The sequence below is a fragment of the Taudactylus pleione genome, unplaced genomic scaffold, assembly GCF_031769625.1.
Source record: "Taudactylus pleione unplaced genomic scaffold, aTauple2 ptg000329l, whole genome shotgun sequence".
In the NCBI taxonomy this organism is placed as follows: Eukaryota; Metazoa; Chordata; class Amphibia; order Anura; family Myobatrachidae; genus Taudactylus; species Taudactylus pleione.
In genome coordinates, this window is record NW_028284730.1 from 7,664,990 (window position 1) to 7,692,986 (window position 27,997).

A 27,997-nucleotide genomic window follows, 5' to 3' on the forward strand; every position below is an offset into this window, starting at 1 on the left:
TGTAATGTCTTTATATGTGTTAGCAATGACACACCACTGTACAGAGAAAATGTCCCATTCACATCAGTCCCTGCCCCATTGGTGCTTACAGTCCAGCAGAAAGGAGGTTACATTTGAGAGAGAGAGAGATATATACACATTTTTTTTTTTTTTTTAATTGGTTAAATGACACAGCACAAAGAGCTCATCTCAGGAGTAACTTGGAGAATAACATGGTTCTCTGAGGTGGTAATAATATAAAGTATACATCAGGCCAGCCAGTCTAGTACTCAGCAGGTAAATATGACAGGACACACTGTGATCTCATCTTGTGATTTATTGATTAAACTGCGACAGTCACAGAAGCTGTTTGATCTCTTCATATCTTCTTTCTGCCATTATTTTCTTCCAGCCAGCTCATCTGTAATACACAAAATGACATGAGTCCCACAGCTATCTGTGTCCTGGAAATATCGCCTTTATGTTAATGCTTTCTATGCTGGTAATCCAGAGATTTGTATGTACTGAGTAATTATGGAACTGTTCACAGCTGGACCTTCCGCCTCAAAGTTGTCTAAACATTTATTGTATTCAGTTTGATCTCTTACTATTAACATTTCCCATTATGCAGGCGGGGATCGTTTTGTGATGTATCTCCATAGGAGGTAGTCACTGGTACTAATCATTGCTTATGTGCCAGCAAATATAAATGATGTTTTCTGTATCATCTACTGTATTCATGAAATGCGCACAGCAGCCCATCAGGGCTTCATTAAACCCCCCCATTATGTATCCAATCCTATCCTCTGCTCAGATCCCAAGGCTGACCTTTCCGGTAATTTTAGGTATGTTTCCAACCGGAAAATCACCACATTTTATTTACCAATGAGAGTACCAGCATTGAGTTACATACATATTACATATGGAGTGTCAAAATTCCTCTGACAAAATGGGCATGGTCTAAGCTCCTCCGATCAGCAGAAGCACATTGAAATTAGAGGACTGCATTGATATATAAAGAGAGAGATAGTAAATGATGCAACAAAGAGGAGGATGAGGGTTAGGGTAAGGATTATAACACAAAATTCTGTCGGTAGGATCCTGTACCCAACCCTTTATACGGTGTGTTTTACTAGAGTCTGAATACTAATATAGATGTGTCCTGCAACATCTTTGCTCCTTACGCCATGTAGCGTGCCATGCTAGTCTTGCCCTTCCATGCCGCTGCTTAGTGTTCTAAGTCGCATCATGCTGCAGTAAGGCGCAACGTAACGTACTGAAGCGCTGGAAAAGCTGGAGTGTGTAATACAACTTTCTGTCCACCAGATGTCGCTTTTCCTAAACTGCACAGTGCATGCGTCAAATAGCCAATTATGCTTTTGAAGTGCCATCTGCTGATTGGCTGACGCAACCTGTCATTCATTACACTATACAGTAGTACTGAACTGTGTTTTGTCATGAATACAGGATTAAATAAAGAGTTACCAGCGTTGGCTTAGAGACACATGCCCTGTATTAAATAAAGACAGAGCAATTCAAGTTCAATATTCTTAAGAACTCTGCCGAACTAAATACATTGCTCCCAACTTCCTATCACCTGTCATGTCTATGCTACTGTATGCCACCCAGCTGCATTTTACGCTAAACCACTATAGACATTGTATTGTACACCTCACAAGGCCGTCCGTACCGCACAGCAAACTGGCCTTACAGTATGTAAAAAAGCCTGTGGTGAAGATGTACAGGACGTTTTTCATAAAAACAGATAATTTCAGATTCAATACTCTGCTCAACGTTATGTATTGCTCCACACTTTCCCCCTCCCTTCTCCTCTAAGTTCCTGTATGCCACCCAGCCCCAATACACTCTAAACCGCTATTGACATTGGCACGTATTCAATTAGTTTTGCGTACACGATAAAGTTTTGCATGCCGGACTTTTCGCCCACATCACGTATTTTAGCTGTGAAAATTATTGTGTGCGTACCCGCGATTCACCGTATTCAATTCCAGAAGACGTGAAAACGCAACCCGGGGGAAGCAAACCAGGCGAGAAGTGCTGTCAGAGTTGGGGAAATCTACTTTACACCCCCTAAAAGATGCACTAACATTGGGGATCAATGTACATGCCCCCGAATAGCCCTAATAAAGCTATTTGGGGTACTTAAGGTGTGTCAATTTCTTCTAATTAGCATCTTTGCACAAGTGGTGAAGAATGGCATTAAGCAGTTTTTTTGGTGAAAATAAGTAGTCCTGTCAAATTTGGGGTACATGAAAATGGGTGCTAGCATGGTTTAAAGTCACTAAAGTAAAGTTTTAAAAAACACACATTCAGCAAGCACCTGCAATAAAAAAAAAAACACCTCATCCATACTTGCAGACCCCACAAAAGTCTATTTCGCTAGTTTTTAAGTTTGTACCCCCACTTTGCACTTTTTCGCGTCCATTTTCAAAGTGCTTATTTGGGTTGTTCACTTTTTTACTGTTTTTTTTTTTTTATTCAGTTATCCTTTGGGGGGCTGTCCCAAGGGTGCTGAGTGGTTTCCCCACGTTTGCACCCCAAAATAGCTTTTGCACTTTTTTCTCCACCTATTCAGAGGCGAATCTTTTTCGCCTATTACATTGCATTGCGTTTTTGCGTACGCGAAAAGCGGATGGAATTGAATAAGGAGAGAGGTTTCCACCTGGTGAAAAGTCGCAATCATCGATACTTTTTTGCGGATCTAATTGAATACGGAGATAGTATTGTACACCTTGAGGAATTAAAACGTCATATGTTGCTTGTCTATGATAATCCCAGTTTATTAGCCAAGCAATTATGTCAGAAGATGACCATGCCAGTCTTGTGGGAGGTGTGTAATTCTGTTAATGAGGACATTTCTGTATGTGACGGCGGAAGGGATTGGAGGCATCCGGTAACCACGGTCTCAGAGTTGTCTCATTGGGCGGGACGCTTGACCCATCACACACTCTTTGCATGTATGCCGGCGTTAATTACGACTGTATGCATGAACAAAATCACAAAGGACGGCTCTCCGGGTAAGCGCTGTCTTTGCGAATGACGGTCTTCCGGGTCTATGACTCAGAAGTCCTCCTGGTGTAATTCTGCGCATTCAGAGGGGCTTGATGAGAGGGATCAGATTGGATCCCTCTCACAGCACTCTTCGAATAGGTCCATAGGCTTCCATAGAGTAAGGTCATCTGAAGATGGCGTTACCCACTGTATCCAAGCCATTGCGGGACTGGTTGCATATGAGAAAAGCGCTCAAACCTGTATTTTCGGGGGTTTGACCGCATTTCTCACGTTGCTGTATCCTGCCCATTTTCTTTTTGCAATAGGACAGGCTGAATAAAATACACATAATGGCAAGACGTGGTGATATTATGGTCATGACAGCCCGCCTCTTATGTGTTATAATTATAGGACTGTATAAAGTCATAACCTCACACCACTCTCAATTGCCAGGTAAATTATGCCAAGTACAAGATAAATAAAAGTTACTGTCCGTAATGACTCACTCACCAAAGCCCCTTTCATAAGGCTGAGCCTGCTCTGTGGGATGGAGCACTCGGGGCGTTGTGGTTCTGTGAATAAGGAAACTTCATTTGGCACCTATGAATAAACAATTATAGCTTAATTTCACAAACTCATTCAGTGAAATTGCGGATATCACATCAATCATTAATGTAATGGTTATGATATGTTTACAGAATATATGGCATCATGCACCAAGCAACATTTTAAATAATTTTTCTTAGCACGCTCAAACATTAACGATAGCAGTTATTGGGCAGGAAGTACTATGGGCAAAAATGCGGTCAAACCCCCCAAAAATGCAGTTTATGGGGGTTTGTCCGCATTTCTCATATGTATCAAGCTTGGACCTGGTGGGTAATGCCATCTTTAGATGGCGTTATGCAATAGAAGCCTATGGGCTACTTTTCGCATTCCTAATGGAGTAGCATAGAAATGCCAGGTGGTGGAAAGCTGAGAGCAATATATTGATTTAATCAGAGTTCCTTGAGTATTGAACTGGAATTGCTCTGTATTTATTTAATGCTAGTTGTGCATCTTCTGGCCAACACAGATAGGTATTTTTATAAATGACAGAACTCACAAACCAAATGATTTATTTTTAATAGTGAAGATTAAAAAAAAAAAAAAAAAAATACCAATGTTCAAAATGACTTTGTTCCTTTCCGGGCTTCGAACCTGAAGTGCCCACTCAGTAAGGCGCTCTCCTTAACCACTCGACCATACATGCCAGCCGTATCAAGAGCCACACCTGTTGTGTATGTGATGTGATGTGTGACTTTATAGCAGGTAAAGTGTACAATACTGTACAATGTCAATAGCGGTTTAGCATAAAATGCAGTTGGGTGGCATACAGTAGCATAGAAATGCCAGGTGATGGGTAGTTGGGAGCAATGTATTGAGTTCGGTAGAGTTCTTTAAGAATATTGAACTTGAATTGCTGTGTCTTTATTTAATCCTTCATTCATGACAAAACACAGTCCAGTACTACTGAATAGTGTAATGCACAGTTTCTCAAACTCGGTCCTCAGGACCCCAAACGGTGCATGTTTTCCATGTCTCCACACTGAATCAAGTGAAATAATTAGCTCCACCTGTGGACCTTTTAAAATTTGTCAGTGAGTAATGAATACACCTGTGCACCTGCTGGGTGACCTGCAAAACGTGACCTGTGTGGGGTCCTGAGGACCGAGTCTGAGAACCACTGGTGTAATGACCGTTTCTTTCAGCTAATCAGTAAACTGGTGGACAGAAAGTTGTATTACACACTCTGGCTTTTCCAGTGCTTCAGCATGTTTTGTTGCGCTTTACTGCAGCATACTGTGAGATACATCTCCATGGTAGGGCGCAACTAGCATGGCGAGCTACATGGCATATGGAGCAAAGATGCAAGAGGACATATCTGTACATACTGGCGTAACTAATATCGATATGTACCCGATAAGTGGCGGAATGTACAGCATCGCAGCTGCGATGCTTAGTACATCCCGCACATTATGTCAACATTAACAGATTTCATCATGGACTATTAAGTCCGCCAGAATTCTGCATCAACATCTTGTCAGAACAGCTCTGTAATATCCAGACTCTGACCCAGCTGATGTGATGCGCATGCGCTAGTAGACCCTATCGGAGAGGGATCCTTCGGATGTTGTAGCCAATAGGCTACAATGGCTCACCCTACGCTTTCCATCACTCGATCCATATGGCATGAACACAGCCCCATTAGGTTTAGGCTGCAAGGGAGGAGGGTAAGGGCTTAGGGTTCTTACCTAGTTGGGTTGGAATTCTGACTGTCGGGATGCCTCTATCCATATGTGACCGCCGGCATCCCGACCACTGGCATCCTGTACCCAACCCCTTTTTAAATAGACCTTCACATACTACAATCCTATCATGAATGTAATGCTAGTCATGTTGTGCTCCATGTGATCTGTGGTCATGCTATGCCCCAAGTGATCTGTGATCATGCTATGCCCCAAGTGATCTGTGGGCATGTTTGCTGATTTGAGAGGTATTTAAGTGTTCGTGGGAGACAAGTGTTTAGAAATGATGACGCTGGTGCATTTAAAAGAGGAAAAAAAATATCTACTGTAGCTGCACATGGCTTGGACAGAAATGAGCCTGTGATGGACTAATATTTGAGTTTCTGGACACTTTCAGTTGATTGATGCTAAACCTTACAGTTGTGTTACCCTCAGCCTGGGCTACAGAGATGCTGCCACTGATCGAGTGTATCTAAATTCTGAGAAGGAGCCTCCAGAAAGCAAAGAGAGAGAGAGAAGCTAGAGATGATGCTGAGAGTCAGGAATGTGGAAATGAATAAGCTAAGGCAACCGGAACGGTTTGGGTGCTAGGGTGGCAGTCCGACTGCTTGAAAATGTCAGCTCTTGTGTCAAGTAACTGTACTGTCTAAATAAACTTTAGTGAACTGTGCAGGAGTGCAAAGTAGGGAGATGCAAATAAAGTTCTACCTCATTTATTTTCATTGAGAGAGGTAACTGTACAAAACTACACCTGCTATATCTGCACTACATGTATTTTGCAGTTATTATGTAACCTGCACCTGCTGATTCATCCTCAGAGGCCTAAGATGAAAGAAAACAAGATAGAGCTGGCTGACTGGCTAACCCAAAAGTCAAATAGAGGCGTGTGTCCAGGAGATATACACCTCTACATCCCACCAGACAAACTGGGAAAACCATATGTTCACTGAACCTACGTAGTTCTAATTAGTTATGTGCGGATCCGATTCTCAGAGAACAGACAACAACCGAATTTAGGGGTTCCAACTAGAACAGCGTTTGGAATCACTTTGGGGTACCGAGTTGAACAGAGTCCCATTTGGATCTTCCTGCAGTTTGGAACTCGGATTCAAAAACCTAAGCCAGGTTTTGTATTGCATGCTAACAGGTCAAAATGACGTAATTTCAGCTGTTTTTAAAAAAATATATATTTTATTTTAAAAAAATACAGAACCAAATCACGAAGATGAATCCGGATCTAAAACCAAAACATGGGGGTTGGCGCACATCTCCAGTTATAATATACAGGTTTGAATCTCCCTTGCATATGCCTGATCCCACAGCCACAACAGCCATCTGCCCCACTTCAATTTTATAACCTGACAAGTTTGGAAAGCTATTCATGCTGGTCAGTACAGCCCAGTGACTTAGGGTATGTAATGCTATGTGGCTGAAGAGGGATTCATGCTCTTGCTGAAGATAGAGGCTTGGCAGAGAGAGAGATACCAGGTCAGTGATATGTGGTGTTAGAGAGCTCATCTAATGTATGATTAGGGATAGGACAATGGTCATATTTGCAAAAACAGATCCTTTGAGTCCATTTTTCACACTTAACAAAAAATCTCTGCTGAGGACTCAGAGGTTGTCTTCTAAGTACAGTATGGACAGTTAACAGCTGTACAGGGAAATAGTTCAATTATGATTACTCAAAGAGTTCTGTATTTGGTTTTACGCAGGGAGGTAGGGCCACTGTAACACATAATACATAACCCTGTACAACCTATGTTTTATTACCTCTGAATAGGTGTCCTGAAGACTCTCAATGTCCCTCTTTCCTCCTGGCCATGGCCCATGGGACCAGTGCTGAGCGTGACTGACGTGATCAGATAATAGAAGTACAATGCCAATGAGCAGACTGGTTGCTGTACAGCGATTCATCCTGAAACGTGAAACCAGGATATATGTATTAATATACTGTAATGTTATTATTTATCCAGCCCCGGCTGCATATATGAGGTTCTTGTTAGTAAATGTGGTGCTACTTTAAGTGTTGCCTGCGCACAATGGAGGCCGCCATTTTGTATGCCTCCCGCAATGTATACAGGCAATGGGAACACAGTAAGTATATCTAATCACAAATTATTTAATTCCTGACTTCTCCCCCAACTAGCAGGACAACAAAAATTATATGTCGGTAATCCCTGCAGTTTGGAGTACTCACCCCACATTCCTGCACTGTAATGTGACCAAAGCAGGAGGCCTGCCGCAGTTTTTATTATTAACTTTTATTTATAAGGTGTCGCAAAGTAACAGAGAATAATATACAACAACTATTGTAACACGAGCTGTAGTGCAAACCATAGTAAAAACAATCCTTACTACCAGGGCCATAACCAGGGGTGTGCGAGTGGTGCCGTCACCCAGGGCCATACTTGCCTACTTTTGAAAAAACATTTCAGGGAGATTGTGAAAGCAGCACCTATGAGCGCGTGTTACAGTGGACGTGTACTGATAAATCTGAGAGGCGTGTCCTAAACCTGACTTACATCCAAATGTAAACCCAGCCCAAAAGCAGTTAGTAAGATCTATTTGTTGATGAAAACACACTGATACTTTACAGAAATTCATAGGGATCATTGTGCCTTATAATAACCAATGCAAGGAAATTACACTAATGATCCCATTAGAATGTATATATCTCTGTTTCTTAAAATAACAGCTTCATAATGGGGGTAAGGATGAAATGAGGGAGATTGCTAGACTCTTCAGGGAGACAGGGAGATTGCTACTATTTCAAGGAGTCTCCCCGACAATGAGGGAGAGTTGGCAAGTATGCCTAGGGCCCATAGCCGTGGTGGAGGCACTGTCCCTGTCCCATGGCCCCTGCATCGGGCTAGCAGGGTGCTTGCACTGAAGGAGAGTAGAAGAAAAGAGAGCGGAGCACTGGTAACATGCTAGGGGGATGACAAGAAGGCCCTGACCGTATGAGCTTACCTACTAAGGGGAAAGGGAAGGATACATCATGGAGGGGTCAGAGAGGAAAACAATAATGAGTTAGGGATAGTCTGCTACACTTTAACAAAATAGTGCATTTCTAGGATGTTTTTTAAATGAGAGGAAAGGGAGAGGATGTTGTATGGGCAGGTGTTGATACTACCAGCGGATGACTCAAACTAAGTAACTGGGCTGTTCATACTGTAACCAGTGGTATTGGTTAATTGGTAGATAACGGCTACAGTTGTACTTGCTGTTATATGCACACTGGTAATGGAGTGGAATAGGGTACTATACAGATCATCAGCCGATGAGTGTATTCTGCTTGCAGGATTCTTAAACGGGATGCGGTCAATATTCCAACCACGGGCATCCTGACCGCTGGAATCCCGAAGGTAACTAGCAGGGTTAGAGGGAGGGTGAGGTTTAGGTTCAGGCACTGAGGAGGGAGGTGAGGGGGAGGGTTAGGGTACCTACCAACAGGTGTCGGTAACCTAACTCTGTTGGGATGCCTGCATCTAGATTCTGGGCCTGATTCAGACCCGCTCACGAACGTGGGTCGATGGTGGTCTAGTGCGCACTCGCAGCAAAACGGGGCCGCTGTCGATGTTGATTGACAGCTCGCCCCATTTTGTAGGTGGGTAGGGGGGGTGGCTGAACAAACGGAGGCGTTCCCGAAGGAACGCCTGCCATTTGTGGGTGGCCCTACTGACATCGCTCGTGATGTCAGTAGTGGACTTCCGGCTCTATTAGAGCTGGAAGTCCACTAGGCATTGCGAGTACTGAGACCCTACCACAAGGGTCTCCTTGCAATGTCGATGGTCGCGATAATCGCGACCATCGCCAGGCCGCTCGCACAAGCTGTGGGTGGTCACCCACAGCTGTGCGAGTGGCATGGAGGCCGGAATAAAATAAATGGAGACACCCTGATTCAGAGCGAGTGCACGCAAATAGCGTGCGCCTCTGAATCAGGCCCTCTGACCATTGGTATCCCAAGTGCCGTCATCCCGTTGACACAGCCTTATGTGGGTATACACTGGGAGAGATTTCTGTCTCCCTCCATGTCACTTACACGCAATACTAAGATGACTGCAGTCGTATATACAGTAGAACATCAGGTTTGAGGATGGACCTCCCTGCAGACACTGGGCCCTAGTGCCCAGCATATATGCATAGCGAGGAGACAGTGCAGGAGCGCACTGCTTTCTAACACACATGATTTATAGATAATGAATTATAGTGCAAGTGTCTGGTCATGTGTTGTCTGGATTTTCTCTCTTAATTGATTGGACCACTAGACGAGGTTTCACGGTTTGTGCTCTATTAACCTGGGATGTGTATCACATAGTAGAGCTACTCAATGACCAAGAAACTCCCATATATGCACCTGTAAACTGGCCCCATCGAGACTGGATAGCTCAGCACTGAGCTATACGTAAAGTCACCATCTTTACAAACTCACAAGAAGGTGCTTTCTTGTGCTGGCTTTTCAATGAGAGTTTAAGGAGTCAGAAAAATCCCAAATAGATGATGTGTTAGTATTTGCCTACACAAGTATGGACTGGGCTAACATGTAAACAATGATGGGAAATTCCAGTGTCACATTCTGTGCAACAGGAAATAATGTACTAGAGAAAGGGCTCTATTTATTACAGTGCGAAAAAACCCCATCTCCAGCTGTTCCTTATAGTTCAAGGGGTGAACATCGATGGTAAGACTTGCGGATTCTCGGAGCAAATCATCAAATATCGCAGTAGTACAACTATTGCAATAACAGAAGAAAACTAACGACAAAATGCTTTATATTTTAACATCTATAATTAGGGGTGAGCGGGTTCGGACTTCTGAAATCCGAACCCCCCCGATCCAAGGCCGATTCGAGTCAGGCTCGACTTTTCCCGCCTGACTCGGATCTGAAATCGAGGTAAAACGTCATCATCCCGCATTCCGGGTCTCGCGGATTTTGGAATCTATATAAGGTACCCGCGTCGGCGCCATTTTCGCACTCGGCTGTGGACAGTGAAGAGGGAGGGTGGGAGTTAGGGCTGGCTGGGCTGTGTAGTGTAGTGTAGTGCTGTGCTGTGCTGCGCTGTGCTGCTGTTGTCCATAGGGGCTGTGTCCACTCCTCCAAAGTCCATAGGGGCTGGCTGGACTGTGTTGTGCAGTCAGTTGTCCATAGGGGCTGTGTCCACTCCAAAGTCCTGTGCAGTGTCCCAGTCCTAAAGGGGTGCTGTAGTGTTGTCCAGGGGGTGCTCTGGCCATCAGGGGTGCTCCCCCCAAGTGAAAAAAAAAATAATATTTTTTCTGTGTTTGTGAATTGTGTGCGCAGTAGACGCACGTGCATCAACAAAGTAGCGCCAAGCGTGCGCCTGTGTCATAAGTAAAGGGCCGGCTGGCTCGTCCGTTAAAGGGTGCTGTAACTCCCAAAGTGCACTCCAAATAATATATATTTTTTCTGTGTTTGTGAATTGTGTGTGCAGTAGCCGCACGTGCATCAACAAATTAGCGCCAAGCGTGCACCTGTGTCCCATAAGTAAAGGGCCAGCTGGCTTGTCTGTTAAAGGGTGCTGTAACCCCCAAAGTGCACTCCAAAAAAAATAAAAAAATATATTTTTTTGTGTTTGTGAATTGTGTGCGCAGTAGCCGCACGTGCATCAACAAAGTAGCGCCAAGCGTGCGCCTGTGTCATAATTAAAGGGCCAGCTGGCTTGACCATTAAAGGGTGCTGTAACCCCCAAAGTGCACTCCAAACAAAATAAAAAAATATTTTCTGTGTTTGTGAATTGTGTGCACTGTGGCTGCACGTGCATCAACAAAGGAGCAGCGCCAAGCGTGCGCCTGTGTCCCATAAGTCTGTTAAAGGGTGGTGCACTCCACAAAAAATAAACAATTTATTTTTTTCTGTGTTTGTGTGCGAAATGTATGCGCAGTAGCCGCACGTGCATCAACACAGCAGCAGCGCCAAGCGTGCGCCTGTGTCATAAGTCAAAGGCCGGTTTGGACATCTGGTCCGGACTGAAGGACGTGCCAACAATTTCTGACATGTCTACTGTCACTGCATATGATACTGTCACCACTGACAGAATGGTGGAGGAATTATTTTCTGTGTTTGTGAATTGTGTGCACTGTGCAGGGGCAGAAGTATGGGAGACAATGGAGGCGCCTGCCGCCGGGCACCAGCCCTGAAGGGGCACCTCCTCCATCACCCACAATATATTCACCCCATTTAGGGCTGTAAATATGGGGGATAGGGGGGTCACTAAATGATAACTTGCCTCCGGGCGTCTGGGATGAACTTACGCCACTGGCACTGTGGCTGCACGTACATCAACAAAGGAGCAGCGCCAAGGAGCAGAGCCAAGCATGCGCCTGTGTCATAAGTAAAGGGCCAGCTGGCTTGTCAGTTAAAGGGTGGTGTAACCCTCAAAGTGCGCTCCACAAAAAATAAAAAATTCTCCTTTTTTTTCTGTCTTTGTGAATTGTGTGGGCTGTAGCCGCATCTGCATCCTCAAAGCAGCAGCGACAAGCGTGCGTCTGTCTGTTAAAGGGTGGTGTAACCCCCAAAGTGCGCTCCAACCAAAATAAAATAATCTTCTTTTTTTCTATGTTTGTGTGTGAAATGTATGCGCAGTAGCCGCACCTGCATCCTCAAAGCAGCAGCGACAAGCGTGCGTCTGTCTGTTAAAGGGTGGTGTAACCCCCAAAGTGCGCTCCAACCAAAATAAAATAATCTTCTTTTTTTCTATGTTTGTGTGTGAAATGTATGCGCAGTAGCCGCACCTGCATCCTCAAAGCAGCTGCGACAAGCGTGCATCTGTCTGTTAAAGGATTACATCGGCGACAGCATCCAAGTAGGCATGTCAGACAGTCCGTACCTGTACTGGCAGGAAAAAGAGGCAATTTGGAGGCCCCTGTACAAACTGGCTCTATTTTACCTGAGTTGCCCCCCCTCCAGTGTGTACTACGAAAGAGTGTTTAGTGCAACCGGGAACCTTGTCAGCGAAAGGCGTAGGAGGTTGCTTTCACAAAATGTGGAGAAGATGAGGTTCATAAAAATGAATTATCAACTCTTCCAGGGAGACCAGCCTCCAGAACGTACAGAGGGACCTGTGGTGGTGGATTCCAGCGGGGACGAATTAATACTCTGTGAGGATGAGGATGTACACAACACTGAAGAGGGTGAGGAATCGGTGAATGAGGAGGATGAGGACGACATCTTGCCTCCGTAGAGCCAGTTTGTGCAGGGACAGATTAATTGCCAGCTTGTTTTGTGGGGGCCCAAACGAACCAATCATTTCAGCCACAGTCGTGTGGCAGACCCTGGCGCTGAAATGATTGGTTTGTTAAAGTGTGCATGTCCTGTTTATACAACATAAGGGTGGGTGGGAGGGCCCAAGGACAATTCCATCTTGCACCTCTTTTTTTTCTTTGCATTATGTACTGTTTGGGGCCTAGTTTTTCAAACTGCCATCCTGTCTGCCACTGCAGTGTCACTCCTAGATGGGCCACGTGTTTGTGCCGCCCACTCGTGTCGCGTAGCATAGTCATCCAGCTACCTCGGTGCAACCTTTTGGACATAAAAACACTATCGTGAGGTGTGAGGTGTTCAGAATAGACTGGAAATGAGTGGAAATTAAGGTTATTGAGGTTAATAATAGCATAGGAGCAGAAAAACCCACAAATTCTGTGATTTTAGCTGTTTTTATGCTTTTTTTCAAAAAAATACAGATCCAAAACACGGAAGGGTGGTTTTGGCAAAACCAATCCAGATCCAAAACACGAAGAAAGATCCAGATCCAAAACCAAAACATGAAAAGTGGCCGGTGCACACCTCTATCTATAAAATAATCAGCCTAAATTCTTTCTCCACAGTTGCAGAGTAAAAATAAGGGGAGGCCCCACCCCCCTCACAGCTCTCAGTGGTTGCTGGACAGGCATACAGTGTGGCCCCACCCCCTCAGAGCTCTCGGTGACTGTTGAATAGGAATACAGTGTGGCTCCACCCCCTGAGAGCTGTCAGTGGCTGCTGGACAGTCATGCAATGTGGCCCCAAACCCTCAGAGCTTTCAGTGACTGCTGGACAGGCATAGTGTGGCCCCCTCCCCATTGGAGCTCTCAGTGGATGCTTGACAGGCATACAGTGTGGCCCCACCCCTCAGAGCTCTCAGTGGCTGTGGACAGGCATACAGTATGGCCCTGCCCCCTCGGAGCTCTCAGTGGCTGCTGGACAGGCATACAGTGTAGCCTCAACCGCTCACAGACATTCAGCTCTCTTGACAGCACCTGAAGCAACTGACTACAATAGCTAGCGACCTGACAAATGAGGGTTCAAGCATACTCCACACAGATATGGCCCTAGTTGAAAATGAAACATATGATCATGTGCTACTCCAACAGTAGGTGCCATAGTGGAGCTTATGATCTCTAATACCCACAAACATACGGGGACAGTTGTAGTCATAAGCAATCGAAAACCTACCAGTAGATACATTCCATTCAAACGCTATTCCCTATAGCAAACTATTTGGGACAATAAAGCCAAAACATAGCTTCCCAATGCATCGCTGAGTCCCACATGTGCTGAGGAGACCAGCATTGCCGGACACAGGAATGTGTGTCTGGTGGAAAACAAGATTTAATTTTAAGGACAGATTATTTAAAAGATGGTGGCAGTGAAAAAAGTTAATTCTGGAAGGTGTTCCCAGTCTTATAGCCATTTCCACCCCTACATTACTCAGCTGGAGACTCTTCTACATGCAGAGCAGGGGAACACTATACTGTATATCAGCGATTTTAACAATCTCAGCAGTGAAACAAGTACTACCGCTGTCCTCCAATCATTATCGCCAATTCAAGTTTAAATAGAGTATTGATTTTGCTTTTAGATAAAAAAAAAAGGATAGAAAACATACTGACAAAAAGAAACATAAAAGAAACTGTTGCAAGACATTGAATGAATATACAATATATATGACAAAATAGTAGGAGGATTACAAGAAATGACAGGGAAAAAACAATGGACCTTATTCAGCAGTGCATTGCTGAATGCAGATTCCCAACGGTCGGGAATCTGCGCAGGAGTCGCATCTGTATTGCACATGTGCAGTATGGGTCCTGCATGTTCGCACGCAGTCCGGCAGCAGTCTGTCAGTGATTGACAGTCTGCTGCCATTTCATAGGCGGGAGGGGGCGGCGACAGCCTCAGTTTTTCGAACCAGAGGTTAGTTGTCGCCATTGGGGGGGATGGATTAGGCCAGGATCTCTATTGGTTGATGGAGATTTCCTGGCCTCTTTGTTGTATCTGCAGTGGCGGTTTGCGTGACCCCGTGCTTCACTCAGCTGGCCGATGTGATTGCAGATTATCCGATGCTGCGTCCTTGGACGTAAAAGGGATGAGTAATGTAAGTAAAGTAAAGACGCCTCCAGCTGCATTACCATAATTGCAAGGACGTAATTGCAAAGCTGCTTGTGTGCAGCTTTGCAATTCCCTCCTGTGCTGAATCAGGCCCAATGTCCGCATATAAAGAGTGCAATAGAACAAAGGAAGAAAAAAACACGTAGATCTAAACAGGAGTAATTTAAAGAACCGGAATATCTAGTGAGCAACATTATAGGATATTATTAGAGGACCAGCGGTGGACGGGCTCGCAGATGTATTATATTATAGATGCAGATGCAGAGCTATATGGGGAGTCTATCCAGGGCCCCCAGACATGCTCAAGACATACTTGCCTACTTTTGAAAAAGCATTTCAGGGAGATTGTGAAAGCAGCTCCTATAAGCGCGGTGGTAAAGTGGGCGTGTACTGATACAGAGGCGTGTCATAAACGGAATTACATACAAATGAAAATAAGTCTCAAATGTAAATAAGATCTACTTGTTCATGAAAACACAGCGATACTTTTCAGAAAACGCCTGTAACCATAGGGATCATTCTACCTTATATCCAATGCAGGGCAATGATACTAATGATCAAATTTGGATGTACAGGTTGAGTCTCCCATATCCAAAATGCTTGGGACCAGGGGTATTTTGAATAATGGAATATTCCGTTTTTTGGAATAATTGCATATCATAATGAAATATCTTGAGAATGGGACCCTAATATACACACAGAATGCATTTATGTGTTATATACACCTTATACACACAGCCTGCAGGTCATTTTATACAATATTTTTATTAATTTGTGCTTTAGACAAAGTTTGTGTACATTGAACCATCAAAAATCAATGGTTTCATTATCTCACTCATGCCAAAAATTCTACACACAATACCCCGTTATGACAACGTGTAAAAAGTTTTTTTGAGATTTTTGCAAGTTTAATAAAAAAAAAAAAACACTAAGAAATTACATGTACATAAGTATTCATGGACTTTGCAATGAAGCTCAAAATTGAGCTCAGGTGCATCCTGTTTCCACTGATCATCCTTGAGATGTTCCTGCAGCTTAATTGGAGTCCACCTGTGGTAAATTCAGTTGATTGGACATGATTTTGAAAGGCATACACCTGTCTATATAAGGTCCCACACTTGACAGTGCATGTCAGAGCACAAACCAAGCATGAAGTCCAAAGAATTGTCTGTAGACCTCCGAGACAGGATTGTCTCGAGGCACAAATCTGGGGAAGGGTACAGAAAAATATCTGCAGCTTTGAAGGTCCCAATGAGCACAGCGACCTCCATCATCCGTAAATGATAGAAGTTCGGAACCACCAGGACTCTTCCTAGAGTTGGCTGTCCGTCTAAACTCAGCGAATGGGGGAGAAGGGCCCTAGTCAGGGAGGTGACTAAGAACCCGATGGTCACTCTGTCAGAGCTACAGCATTCCTCTGTGGAGAGACGAGAACCTTCCAGAAGGACAACCATCTCTGCAGCAATCAATCCTGTATGGTAGAGTGGATAGATGGGAGCCACTCCTTAGTAAAAAGCACAAGGCTGCCCAACTGGAGTTTGCAAAAAATGCACCTGAAGGACTCTCAGACCATGAGAGACAAAGATTGAACTCTTTGGCGTGAATGCCAGGCGTTCTGTTTGGAGGAAACCAGGCACCGCTCATCACCAGGCCAATACCATCCCTACAGTGAAGCATGGTGGTGGCAGCATCATGCTGTGGGGATGTTTTTCAGCGGCAGGAATTGGGAGACTTGTCAGGATAGAGGGAAAGATTAATGTAGCAATGTACAGAGACATCCTGGATGGAAACCTGCTCCAGAGCGCTCTTGACCTCAGACTGGGGTGACGGTTAATCTTTCATCAGGACAACAACCCTAAGCACACAGCCAAGATATCAAAGGAGTGGCTTCAGGACAATTCTGTGATGTTCTTGAGTGGCCCAGCCAGAGCCCAGACTTGAATCCAATTGAACATCTCTGGAGAGATCTGAAAATGGCTGTGCACCGATACTTCCCATCCAACCTGATGGAGCTTGAGAGGTGCTGCAAAGAGGAATGGGCAAAACTGCCCAATGATAGGTGTGCCAAGCTTGTGGCATCATATTCAAAAACACTTGAGGCTGTTATTGCTGCCAGAAGTGCCTCAACAAAGTATTGATCAAAAGGCTGTGAATACTTATGTACATGTGATTTCTTAGTTTTTTTTTTTTTTTTATTAAATTTGCAAAAATCTAAAAAAAAACGTTTTACACGTTGTCATTATGGGGTATTGTGTGTAGAATTTTGAGGAGAAAAATGAATTTATTCCATTTTGGAATAAGGCTGTAACATAACAAAATGTGGAAAAAGTGACGCACTGTGAATACTTTCTGGATGCACGGTATATATCAGCTTCATAATGGGGATAATATGCAATCATGGGGATTACTATACTCTTCAGGGAGACAAGGAGATTGCTACTATTTCGTATATATAAATTTCTTGGGTGCGACAGTATATTCACCAGTATAACCCAGTCGCCAAGGATAGGACCCCGAGGGGCCATCCGAGCCCTTGCAATGCACACCTTCACTAACGCTAGGGCATAGCACAGATTGTTTGAGAGACATTAAGTTGATGGCCATCTAGGATCCCCAAAAGGCATTATCACCAATTCAAGATGGCAATTGTAAGGAGCAATGTAGGAGAAAATGCTGTTAGCACAATAAAGCGTTGTCACCATTAGTAAATAATAATATAATAAATATAAAAAAAAATTCTAACAATATATTTATTTTTCTGTTATATATTAGCTTTTTATTGACTCTGAACTGGAAGCCTGAGACACATTATGTGCAGATGGGACCGCAGTCTCTGGACCTGATTCAGCAAGGAACGCAGTTGCTTATACGCACGCTTTTGGCCAATTCATTTACACTGTGCATGCATACGAATCGCAGTGCGCGAACCAGATGCTGCGATCGGGACTGTGATCGCAGAGGCTACGCAGACCCATGGCAGAATGATCGACAGGAAGTGCTGTTTGTGGGTGGTAACGGGGGATGGTTGGCGAAGACGCAGGCGTGCCAGTGCATTTCAACGCCGTTGCATGGGCGTGCATAAATTATCCACTGTGATACCACACGCAGCCCGAGGCTTCATAGCGTGCGCTGAAGTAAGCAATTCCTTAGTGAGGTCTGACCTGCCTTAATTGTGCACATGGGTCCGATGTTACTCGATGTTACCGATTGTTTCGCTATGTTGACAAAGTATACAGATGTGAGTAAGGGGAAGTGGCGTCTTTATGTCAGGCTGCGACTGCAATGCGAATGCAAACTTCTATATATCTCCGCTGATATTAGAAACTGCATTGCGTGCGTATAAGCAGAATAGCACTCCTTGCTGACTCAGGCCCTCTGTTCTGCATTATTATTTTTGTTTGGTTGCGTTTTTGTTTCCGAAATTGGTCTAATAAGGATCTATTGGGAGTGGCACAATATCAAATGGGTCTATTCATGACGATTTGATAAATAGGCCCCTTAGACCACTATTTCCAATGAGCCTGTTCAACAAATAACTAGTGATGAGCGGTTCGGATTCTGAGGAATCCGAACCGCTCCGAACAGGTGGAATCCGAGTCCACCCGAACGCAAGTTCGGGTGTTCCCGCCTGACTCGGATTCCACCTCGAGGCCGAACGTCACCCGTCCGGCATTGGATTCTCACGAGACTTCGCGAGAGACGGGTGACGTTTGGCCTCTATAAAAGGCGCAGCGCCTGGCTGTCGGCGCCATTTCGCGTGACTGTATCCAGACGGAACAGTCACGCTTAGTTAGGTAGTGATAGAGAGGGGAAAAGCGAGATTAGAGTTAGATTAGTTAGAGAGAGTAGTTCTACTTCTTGCCACTGTGTGCTCCGTGACTGGGCTTAGCCCACTGTGTGTATATTATACAAGCTCCGTGACTGGACTTAGCCAACTGTGTGCACTGTGTATTATACAAGCTCCGTGACTGGACTTAGCCCACTGAGTGTATTATTTATATTATACAAGCTCCGTGACTGGACTTAGCCCACTGAGTGTATTATTTATATTATACAAGCTCCGTGACTTGGCTTAGCCCACTGTGTGTATTATACAAGCTCCGTGACTGGACTTAGCCAACTGTGTGCACTGTGTATTATACAAGCTCCGTGACTGGACTTAGCCCACTGAGTGTATTATACAAGCTCCGTGACTGGGCTTAGCCCACTGTGTGTATTATACAAGCTCCGTGACTGGGCTTAGCCCACTGTGTGTATTATACAAGCTCCGTGACTGGACTTAGCCCACTGAGTGTATTATTTATATTATACAAGCTCCGTGACTGGGCTTAGCCCACTGAGTGTATTATACAAACTCCGTGACTTGGCTTAGCCCACTGTGTGTATATTATACAAGCTCCGTGACTGGACTTAGCCAACTGTGTGCACTGTGTATTATACAAGCTCCGTGACTGGACGAATGCAGGCCCCATATTCCTCTGCCTGATTGACAGGCAGAGGCGTTTGCGGGGCGGTGTGGGGTGGCGAGGACGATCTGCTTTTCAGGACACGGAAGCTTCGCCCCCACTTTACGGAAGTGCCAAGGCCAGAGTGCATCCATAGACGCAGACTTCCTAGCCCTGCAGGCTGCCAGGACCCGGCCAGGCTGCAGTAAGCTTCAGCTTACACAGCCTGGCCAAAGGGGCAGCCAAGATGGTTGCAATGGTGAGACCTAGGTCGTAGTGCTGAGACTGCAGATGCAGCAAGGACGTGTCAGACGCCTGATGTTGCATTTGCATTTTAGCCGGATGGAATTGCTGCAATTCCGTCCTCTGCTGAATCATTCGCAATGTTCTGTATACTGAGAGGTCCTTCCCCTTCCCTGATACATCCCAATACTCTCCATTACTATACACTGAAAATCTTACCCTGTGTGTATGAAACTATGAATATACTGGATATTTGATACCTGGGTGAGATAACATCAGTGAAATATAACAAGACTATCTGCATTTTTATCTGTTATGTAGGTTTCCACAGAAAACGTTTTACATATGACACAGTGGAGGATCAGTAATTCTATATTTGGACAGGGGTTTCTGTGTTCTGCAGGTTGCATTGTCTGTAATCTGCTCTCGCCCTGCTCAACACTTGTCTAACCAGTCTCTGTGATTGTCAGTTTAAGGGGCATATCTATTAATCAATATTGGAGGTATATTCCCCAAAAACAGCAGTTTTAGGGTTGGTACCACAAATATTAAGGATCCCCACCATTTAACATAGAGGGACGGCAGCAGCTATCTCCACTATCTCCCACGATTTCCAACCACAAAACAGCTCCCATAAGATTCTATGGGGTTGCTATGCAGTAGGATTTACCAAGCTCCAGAATGCTTTGCATTGCATTCCGGAGCTTGGCCCCGACTACTAACGCCATCTGAAGATGGCGCTAGTCTCTGGGCTACTGTATCCTCCAGTTCCCCCTCCATAGGCTCCCGATGATGCATGTGCTGGCCGACAGTTGCGCATGTCATTAGCTGCGTAGGACCCAGGGAAGCAAAGTGATAGCGTAAGCTCTTGTTGGAGCCTGTCTCCCGGCAAGAGATTATTGCTAAATTGGCGTGGAAATATTTATATTTAGATTGTGAATGTAGGCACATTTTTTTTTTTTAGCACATTCGCATTAAAAATGGGGATTGTGATAAAGAGGGTCCTAAGGCCCCAGAGAAAGCATTTAAGGTGGAACTAAAAAAAAAAAAAAAAAATGTATGTAGATGGTCCACCCGCACTGGAACTCCGCTGCCAGACTTGGTTCCCGGCGGCTGTCTCACAGACTCCTGGCTCCCTCCGGCTCCATGCAATCTGCAGGCTCTGTGGGCGCCATCTTAAAAACCTGGACATATAGCTGTACACAGGCTTTCATGTAATAACATTTCAGGTAATAATATTTATGTCTAAGGGCCTGATTCAGCAGTACACACAAGTGCACTGCTCAATGTAGATTCCCGATTATCGAGAATCTGTGTGTGCATAGGACCCATTCTGCGAGTGTGCAGAATGGGTCCTGCTAAGACGCAACGCAAACCCTTGAATGCCTCTACTTGACTGACAAGCAGAGGCAATGAAGGGGCAGGTGCAGCCGGCGTTCCCGGAAACAGGGTGTGTGCCCCATTTTCCGTGAGTGGCCAGCCCAGGGAAAGTGTTTACATATGCAGTCTGCTGGGCTTGCAAGCTGGCCAGCCTGAGTAATCTGAGGCTTACTCAGCTGACCAGCCACCCGGTGCCATGCGCCCGATGCGCGCTCCCGCTGGTCATTCCCGACATTGTCCATCGTCTGAACATGCAGCCCAATCTGCCTATAACGAGAGATTGGCCATGTTCTGAAATGATGGAGGGTGCCTACACTGAACGACTGATCGTTCAGTTTAGGCACTACAGGGGATCAGGAACGACTGAACGATTACGATGTCGTAATCGTACTGTCTTTCCTAATCGCCAAGTATGTACACAGTGCACACCTTTAGTGTGTTCTATATCTTGAGTTTCATGAGTGAGGCTAGCTCTTTATTCTCTTTATAGAATATATTTCCAGAGTTCTATCTGTTCTTTACACTGATTAATATTTGTCTCCTGCTCCAATAGGATTAGTCAGAGGCAGTGGTTCAAGACTATAATTATAGTTTTTTGTGTTTTTTAGTCTCACTGCTCCATACCCTTATGTGGTCAAATATCTCTGTTTTATTACTGTATATGTTTATTATAGCCAACTGTTATATTATATGACTTGCTATGTGGGGTGCTGGGATGGTTCAATCCCAAGTCCTACCCCCATTACTATTTAGTCATGATTTCCTAGTGACAACATTTCTAGCTCCCTAATGGATGCTATTTTTGTTCTTTCCCCAGTTGTTCTTCACTTTTTGCTCCCTATTTTTTATTTGTAATACCTATGCATACACGCGGGCACTATGGTTTTTCTACTTTGGGATATTCCGGATGGCTTTCATATCTTTTTTGACATACCGTCATGGTTAAGTTTTTAAGTATTAATGTTAAGGGCCTTAATTCACCCAATAAAAGACGTGTCACTCTGAAATATTTTGCTGAACAATTGAGTAGATATTGTAGCAATACAAGAGTCTCATTTCCCTCTGCACTTCCCCCCTGTTACAAACCACCGATTTCCAACCTGTTGTGCTTCCAGTGGTCCCTATAAAAAAGGTGACATAGCTATTCTTATTGTTAATATTAACAATACCTGTGCTTTATTTCTCATTGGTAGGTTCAACATTGCACTGGCCCAGTCTGCAGCTCGTTCCTTAGCCTCTGCCTTCTCACAGTTATTGGCAGAATATGATCTCTACCAGTAGAGACATTCCATTCAAATGCTATTCCCCATAGCAAAATATTTGGGACAATAAACCCAAAACATAGCTTCTCAATGGATCGCTGGGTCCCACATGTGCTAAGGAGACCAGCATTGCCGGACACAGGAATGTGTGTCCGGTGGAAAACAAGATTTAATTTTTAAGGACAGATTATTTAAAAGATGGTGGCAGTGAAAAAAGTTCATTTTGGAAGGTGTTCCCAGTCTTATAGCCATTTCCACCCCTACATTATTCAGCTGGAGACTCTTCTACATGCAGAGCAGGGCAAGACTATACTGTATATAAGCGATTTTAACAATCTCAGCAGTGAAACAAGTTCTATCTCTGTCCTCCAATCATTATCGCCAATTCAAGTTTAAATAGAGTATTGTTTTTGCTTTTAGATAAAACAAGGATAGATAGAAAACATACTGACAAAAAGAAACATAAAAGAAACTGGTGCGGTACACTTGTCAAATCGTAACGCAGGTGTCCTAAGGCGAGCTCAGGGAGGACAGAAACCTCCAGTGGAGCAGAAGGGCAAATAAACCTTGGTGTACGTGATTATACCTGTTATTACTCAGTTCATAGATCTTACTCTAGTATTGATTTAGTATTGTCAGATAAATGGTCCCTCAAGAATATTTACAGTATTAGCAAATTACCTATATCTTGGTCTAACCAAGCACCATTAAGGTGCCTATCCACTAGACGATTAAAATTAGCGATATCGATAACGATAATCATTCGATAATTGTTTGAACATCGTTTGAAAATGTGGTCTTTTAGACATCTATCATCGTGCAAACATGCTGGTCAACCTGACGATATTGTCAGGTTCAGCATGTTTGCAGATGATCGATTGTGCCTGCACTGAACGACATCGTTCAGTGTGGGAACCCTGCAGTGTAGTGAATGACTGAACAATAATGATATCGTTGAGTCTTTTCACTGTTGGGTAGTGGATACCCGCCTTTAGTCTGGAGCTGTGCCACCTCGTCCCTCTATTGACCAAACTCTTAATAATGTATCTCATAACTAATTTCCAAAAGAAATGTTGGAGGCCCAGATAATTACAATCCTGAAACCAGACATAATGGCCAATGGGTTGAACCATCTCCTCCCTGGTCTGATCTCTCAGGATCAAGTTGGGGTTGTCATGCGACGACAGGCACCTGACAACACCAGAAGAGTATTTAACCTTTTAGAAGCTCTTATCCCTGTGCCGATGGCCTTACTCTCTCTCGATGCAGAGAAAGCTTTTGATAGATTGCACTGGTTATATATGGCTAGGGTCCTTGGCAGATTTGGTTTTAGCAGATTGTTCCTAAAGATGATTCTAACATTATATAATAACTACTCGGCTCATATTTTCAGTAATGGGTTTTTGTCCAGGTTCCTTTAACATATCTAATGGTACCCCTTAATATTCGCATTAGCCATAGAACCCTTAACAGAAAAAAATTAGAGCCTCTAATTCCCTTCAGGGTCTCTCTATTGACACTTTTACGCATAAAATCTGTTTATTTGCTGTTGATGTCCTCTTATTGGTAACAAAACTCAATTCTTCTTTAGCTGTTCTCCATGATAATCTTGGTGAATACTCAGCAGTTTCTTACTATAAATTAAAAAACTGAAGCTTTAGCGTATGGTATAGATCAGAATTCTTTACACACTCTTCGGAAACAATATCATTATGACTTCCCGCCTCAAATACCTGGGTATACAGTTACTTGCACAGCTACAGGACACCATACCCTGTAATTACCAATCATTACTCCTACAATTTATTACTCTCACTAAGAACTGGGCCAACTATGAGATTTCTTGGTTAGGACATACGGCTTCAGTAAAAAATTATGGGCCTGATTCAGAGCCACTCGTAAGTGGCAGCTCGTTCGCTCCGAGCAATGTTTGCCCAACTGCGCATGCGTACGGATCGTTATACGCATGCGCGAACCAGTCAGTGTGGCCGAAATGCATGTGCTCGCAAAATAGCGAATGCCTGCTAATTTGAGTGACAGGATGAGGCGTATGTGGGTGGTAACAGGGGAAGGTGCTTGAAAACGGGGAGTGGAGATCCGATCGCAGGCGTGCTTAAAGGTCAAAGCGGGCGTTTTATGGGTGTGCATATTTAAAACAGCAGCGTCATTGACCACGTCACGGGGTTATATTATAGCCAGAACTGCTCGCAAAATTGTGGTAGCAAAAACCAACCACAAGAATAGCGAGCAGCTCATACCCTGTTCGATGTACTCGATTAATCTAATAAATAGCGGACATGACGTAGGATGCGAGCGGACAGGGGGCGTAGTTTGTTCGCTCATTCAGACCTAGAGGCGTGAACAGACCGCAAACAGCGAACGGTTCATTTGAATAGCCACCCCTATTTTCTGGACGAGCGAGCGCAAATAGCGACCGGCTCTGAATCAGGCCCTATGTTACTCCTGAAATCTCTTCATGACTATACCCTATTTAATTCCTGTTAGTTTAATAACTAAATTTTCTGCTGTCATCTTTTCTCTGGAAAGGCAAGAGACCCAGAATGTTTAGGGTTTGCTTATTTAGATGTAAAGGGTGGTTTGGCTGCTCCTAATCTTTAACTTTATCAACATGCTTACCTTCTAGCCCAACTAAGAGATTGGATTGCCCTCTACCTTGAGTAGACTACCCTATATTGAGTGCTCCATTTGTGTGCCTTTTCCCTTAACAGATCTTTTATAGGCGGACTCCCAAAGTAGACCCCCTTAATCCCTTAGACTGAAGAGTATATCAGATTCTCTAGTGGTTTGGGACAAGATGATTTAACTCTATGGCGAGGTCTCTCTCCCAACCTCTTTCATTTCTATATTAGCGGCTCTAAATTAATTCCCAATGTATCTTTATATACTTGGTCATAGCGTGGCATAATGACAGGCCAGAATCTATATAGCAACCAACATCTTAAGTCGTTCCTCCAGCTTCGGGAACAATATTTCCTACCCACCAACCAGTGGCGTTGCCAGATGCCCGGAGGCAAGTTATCATTTAGTGCCCCCCTATCTTCCATATTTACAGCCCTAAATGGGGTGACCATATTGTGGGTGATGGAGGAGGTGCCCCTTCAGTGCTGGCGCCCGGCGGCAGGCGCCTCCATTGTCTCCCATACTTCTGCCCCTGCCACCAACGACTTTTACAAATATCTTCAAATTAGAGATTTGATATCTTCCAAATCTGCGAATTGTCAGACCCTCCTTCCTATATAACTTCCAAACTCTTTTCATTGAATCATAAAAGCTGTATCTCTGTCTATCCTCTATGGAAGACAAGAGCTTAGAGATTCAAATTAAATGGGAGACAGAACTTCAAATCTCCCTTACTGGCGAGAAATGGATTGGGTTGTTTACAAATATCTTTAAACTGGCCAAATGTATAAAATCATTCCAAAATTATGTTTAAACTTATACATGATTTTGTCATTCTCCAGCTAAATTACATTAAATTTGGCCAGATTTATCTAAATTCTGCTGGAGGAATTGTGGGTTGGAAGTACTGTTGCCCTTGTTTCTACGCCGTTGCAACAGCAACTGGCCCCCTTTGCAGCTAATTAGATGCAAGTTTGCAAAAGTGAACTCTGTTACAAAAAGCAATCTAGTGCATGAAAAATTTGGGAAATACTCCTGGACCCTAAAAAATGGAAACTGGGGGTTTTAAAAAGGTGCCAAATCATACTTACCGACATTTTGTTAACCCCCTCCGGGAGGTGGCTGCCAAGTCGATGCAGCAGGGAGGATGAGGGCGGTTTAAGTAGGCGGAGCGGGGGCGTGCCGACGCGTCCTGTCATCGCGGCCCCCGTCCCCCTTTATAAGGTTGATATTACCGGCTGTATAAAGCAGGGGGCAGGAAAAGAGTGAATTTCTGAAAGTCAAGCTCTCTGCTCATGGGACTGAACGTAGGTGTCTGGATTATCCTCTTCAGTAGCTTCAGGTGCCAGAATATTGTATATGTGACATACATTGAGTCCGGGACAGAGGTGTTACAGGAGTGAAACTTCTAGACGCGGAGTCTCGTGTTTGGCGCAAATGTTACATGAGACGCTTACATAACAAGCGTATACAGGGTACACATATATATTGGAGACAAACACAATTCTGAATGGTTATCTTTACTACTAGACTATCAGGCGCTTGCTTTTTCTCCCCCTTTTTTACACACACACACACACACACATTATATATATATATATATAATATACACATGTATATACTGTACATAAATCCATGTATGTATATAATATATTATATATATAATGTATGTATATAGAATACATATGGGATGTAACTGGCATCCCAGTGGTTGGGGTACCCACACTGGTGTAAACCCGAGTCGGTGGGGGGGCCTTCAAAATTTTGCTGTGGGCCCACAAAGTTCTAGTTATGCCCCTGATTGGCCATATTTTTCTATTTAAAGACCTCAAAGTACATTACTATTCAATCGGAGGAGTGTACCAGCAGTTCTGCTTCGTGTCCCGACATTTTCCCTACCTTTTCAGCATTACAGCTAGCTGTCAAGTTTGGGTAAAGTTAGGTACACACCTATACCATTTTCGGGCTGGATACCTGGTATCAGCTGATCAGGCCGATAATTATATAGGTGTGTGTGCAGGAGCGTTAGCTGATATATTCCGTAATCTGCTCAGGCAAACTCTAGAATATGGAGGTCACATTTTATGAGCAGTTTAAGCCTGGTACACACTATGCTGATCACTCAGCAGGTCAGATAAACACTCCGATCCTCAGGGCAATTATCCTTTACACACAGAGCTATTTCTAGCTCACTGTGTATATTCTTCAATGGATCGGCAGTTCGGTCATCTTAAAATAACACTGCTCATAAGATGCGACCTCCCATTCCAACTGTTTGCAGGAGCGGTTCAAGCCATTTATCGGCTAACGCTCCTGCATACACACCTAAACAATTATGCAGCAGATCAGCCGATACTTTTAGGGTTCCGAGTTGAACAGAGTCCCGGCTTGGATCACTTTGGGGTTCCGAGTAGAACGGAGTCCCAATTTGGGTTTTATCGCAAGTTCGGATATCGGATCTAAAGACTGGTGGTGTTAGCGCTGTAGCCTATAGCAGAGGTTCCCAAACGCAGTCCTCAAGGCACGCCAAAAGTTCAGGTTTTAGAGAGATCCATGGTTGAGCACAGGTGGCTAAATCAAATTGACCGAGTTACTAATTAAAACATGAACTGTTTGGGAACCTCTAGCCTATAGGCTACTCTTCTCAAAATTTACCTCTAGAACCCTCCCTGGCAATGGCCACCGCACATGCATGATCAGTAGACTGCACATGTGCAGGAGTCCCGATGGAGGAGTGAAGAGACCGCTGATACGGTGCCCTTGTCCCTGCATGTGGTATTTGATACAGTCTGTCGGTATTATCACATACTGCAATGCGATTTTGGGCGCTAATATTGCGCCCAGATTGCATTATGTGATTATTGATAAATGAGCCAGAGTCACCTTCTACTTTAGCAACACATATCAGGGACCAAGCAGACACTGCTCATCTTCAGCCCATATGCTGAATAATCATCTTATCAATTTCATTTTGGGGCCATTTACACGATGCTACCAGAGTAGCCAACTCACCAAGTGGCTGAAATGACTAAGACAAGAGGGAAGAGAGCACGTCTAATGGCTCAGTCATCCGCTTGCTATTTCATTACATGTTGTTTGCTTGGTGGAGTTTGATGAGAAGTGTCATAAGTCACAGCATATTATTATTACAAGTACAGGGTGCGCTGAGGTATATGCCAATGTCTATGAACACATAAAAAGTGTTTGTCTAGAACAAATCTTACGTGTCCCTCTTTGTCCAATTGAGAGAGCATGCGGTTACCTGTTCATGTGGTGGACGGGCTGCACGTCTGTCAGGTTTGGCCGGGTGGCAGCATCTCTGACTGTCTCCTATTTATACAGCAGGACAAACACAGCTCA

The 27,997-nt window shown here is 44.2% G+C and overlaps 1 protein-coding gene across 2 annotated transcripts; it reads right to left on the minus strand.

Annotated features, from left to right (window-relative positions):
- Positions 1-312: 312 nt before the first annotated feature.
- On the minus strand, positions 313-27,954 carry GNRH1 (gonadotropin releasing hormone 1). Of its 2 annotated transcripts, none has more exons than XM_088443236.1 (4): positions 27,900-27,954; positions 7,053-7,197; positions 3,502-3,591; positions 313-400 (listed from the first exon to the last, which is right to left on the minus strand). In XM_088443236.1, the coding sequence occupies exons 1-4, from the start codon at positions 27,905-27,907 to the stop codon at positions 359-361; spliced, it is 285 nt and encodes a 94-aa protein (XP_088299362.1). In that variant the 5' UTR covers positions 27,908-27,954; the 3' UTR covers positions 313-358. The 2 variants fall into 2 exon arrangements, with proteins under 2 accessions (XP_088299362.1, XP_088299363.1); XM_088443237.1 differs by having other exon boundaries at positions 27,862-27,920.
- Positions 27,955-27,997: the final 43 nt, after the last annotated feature.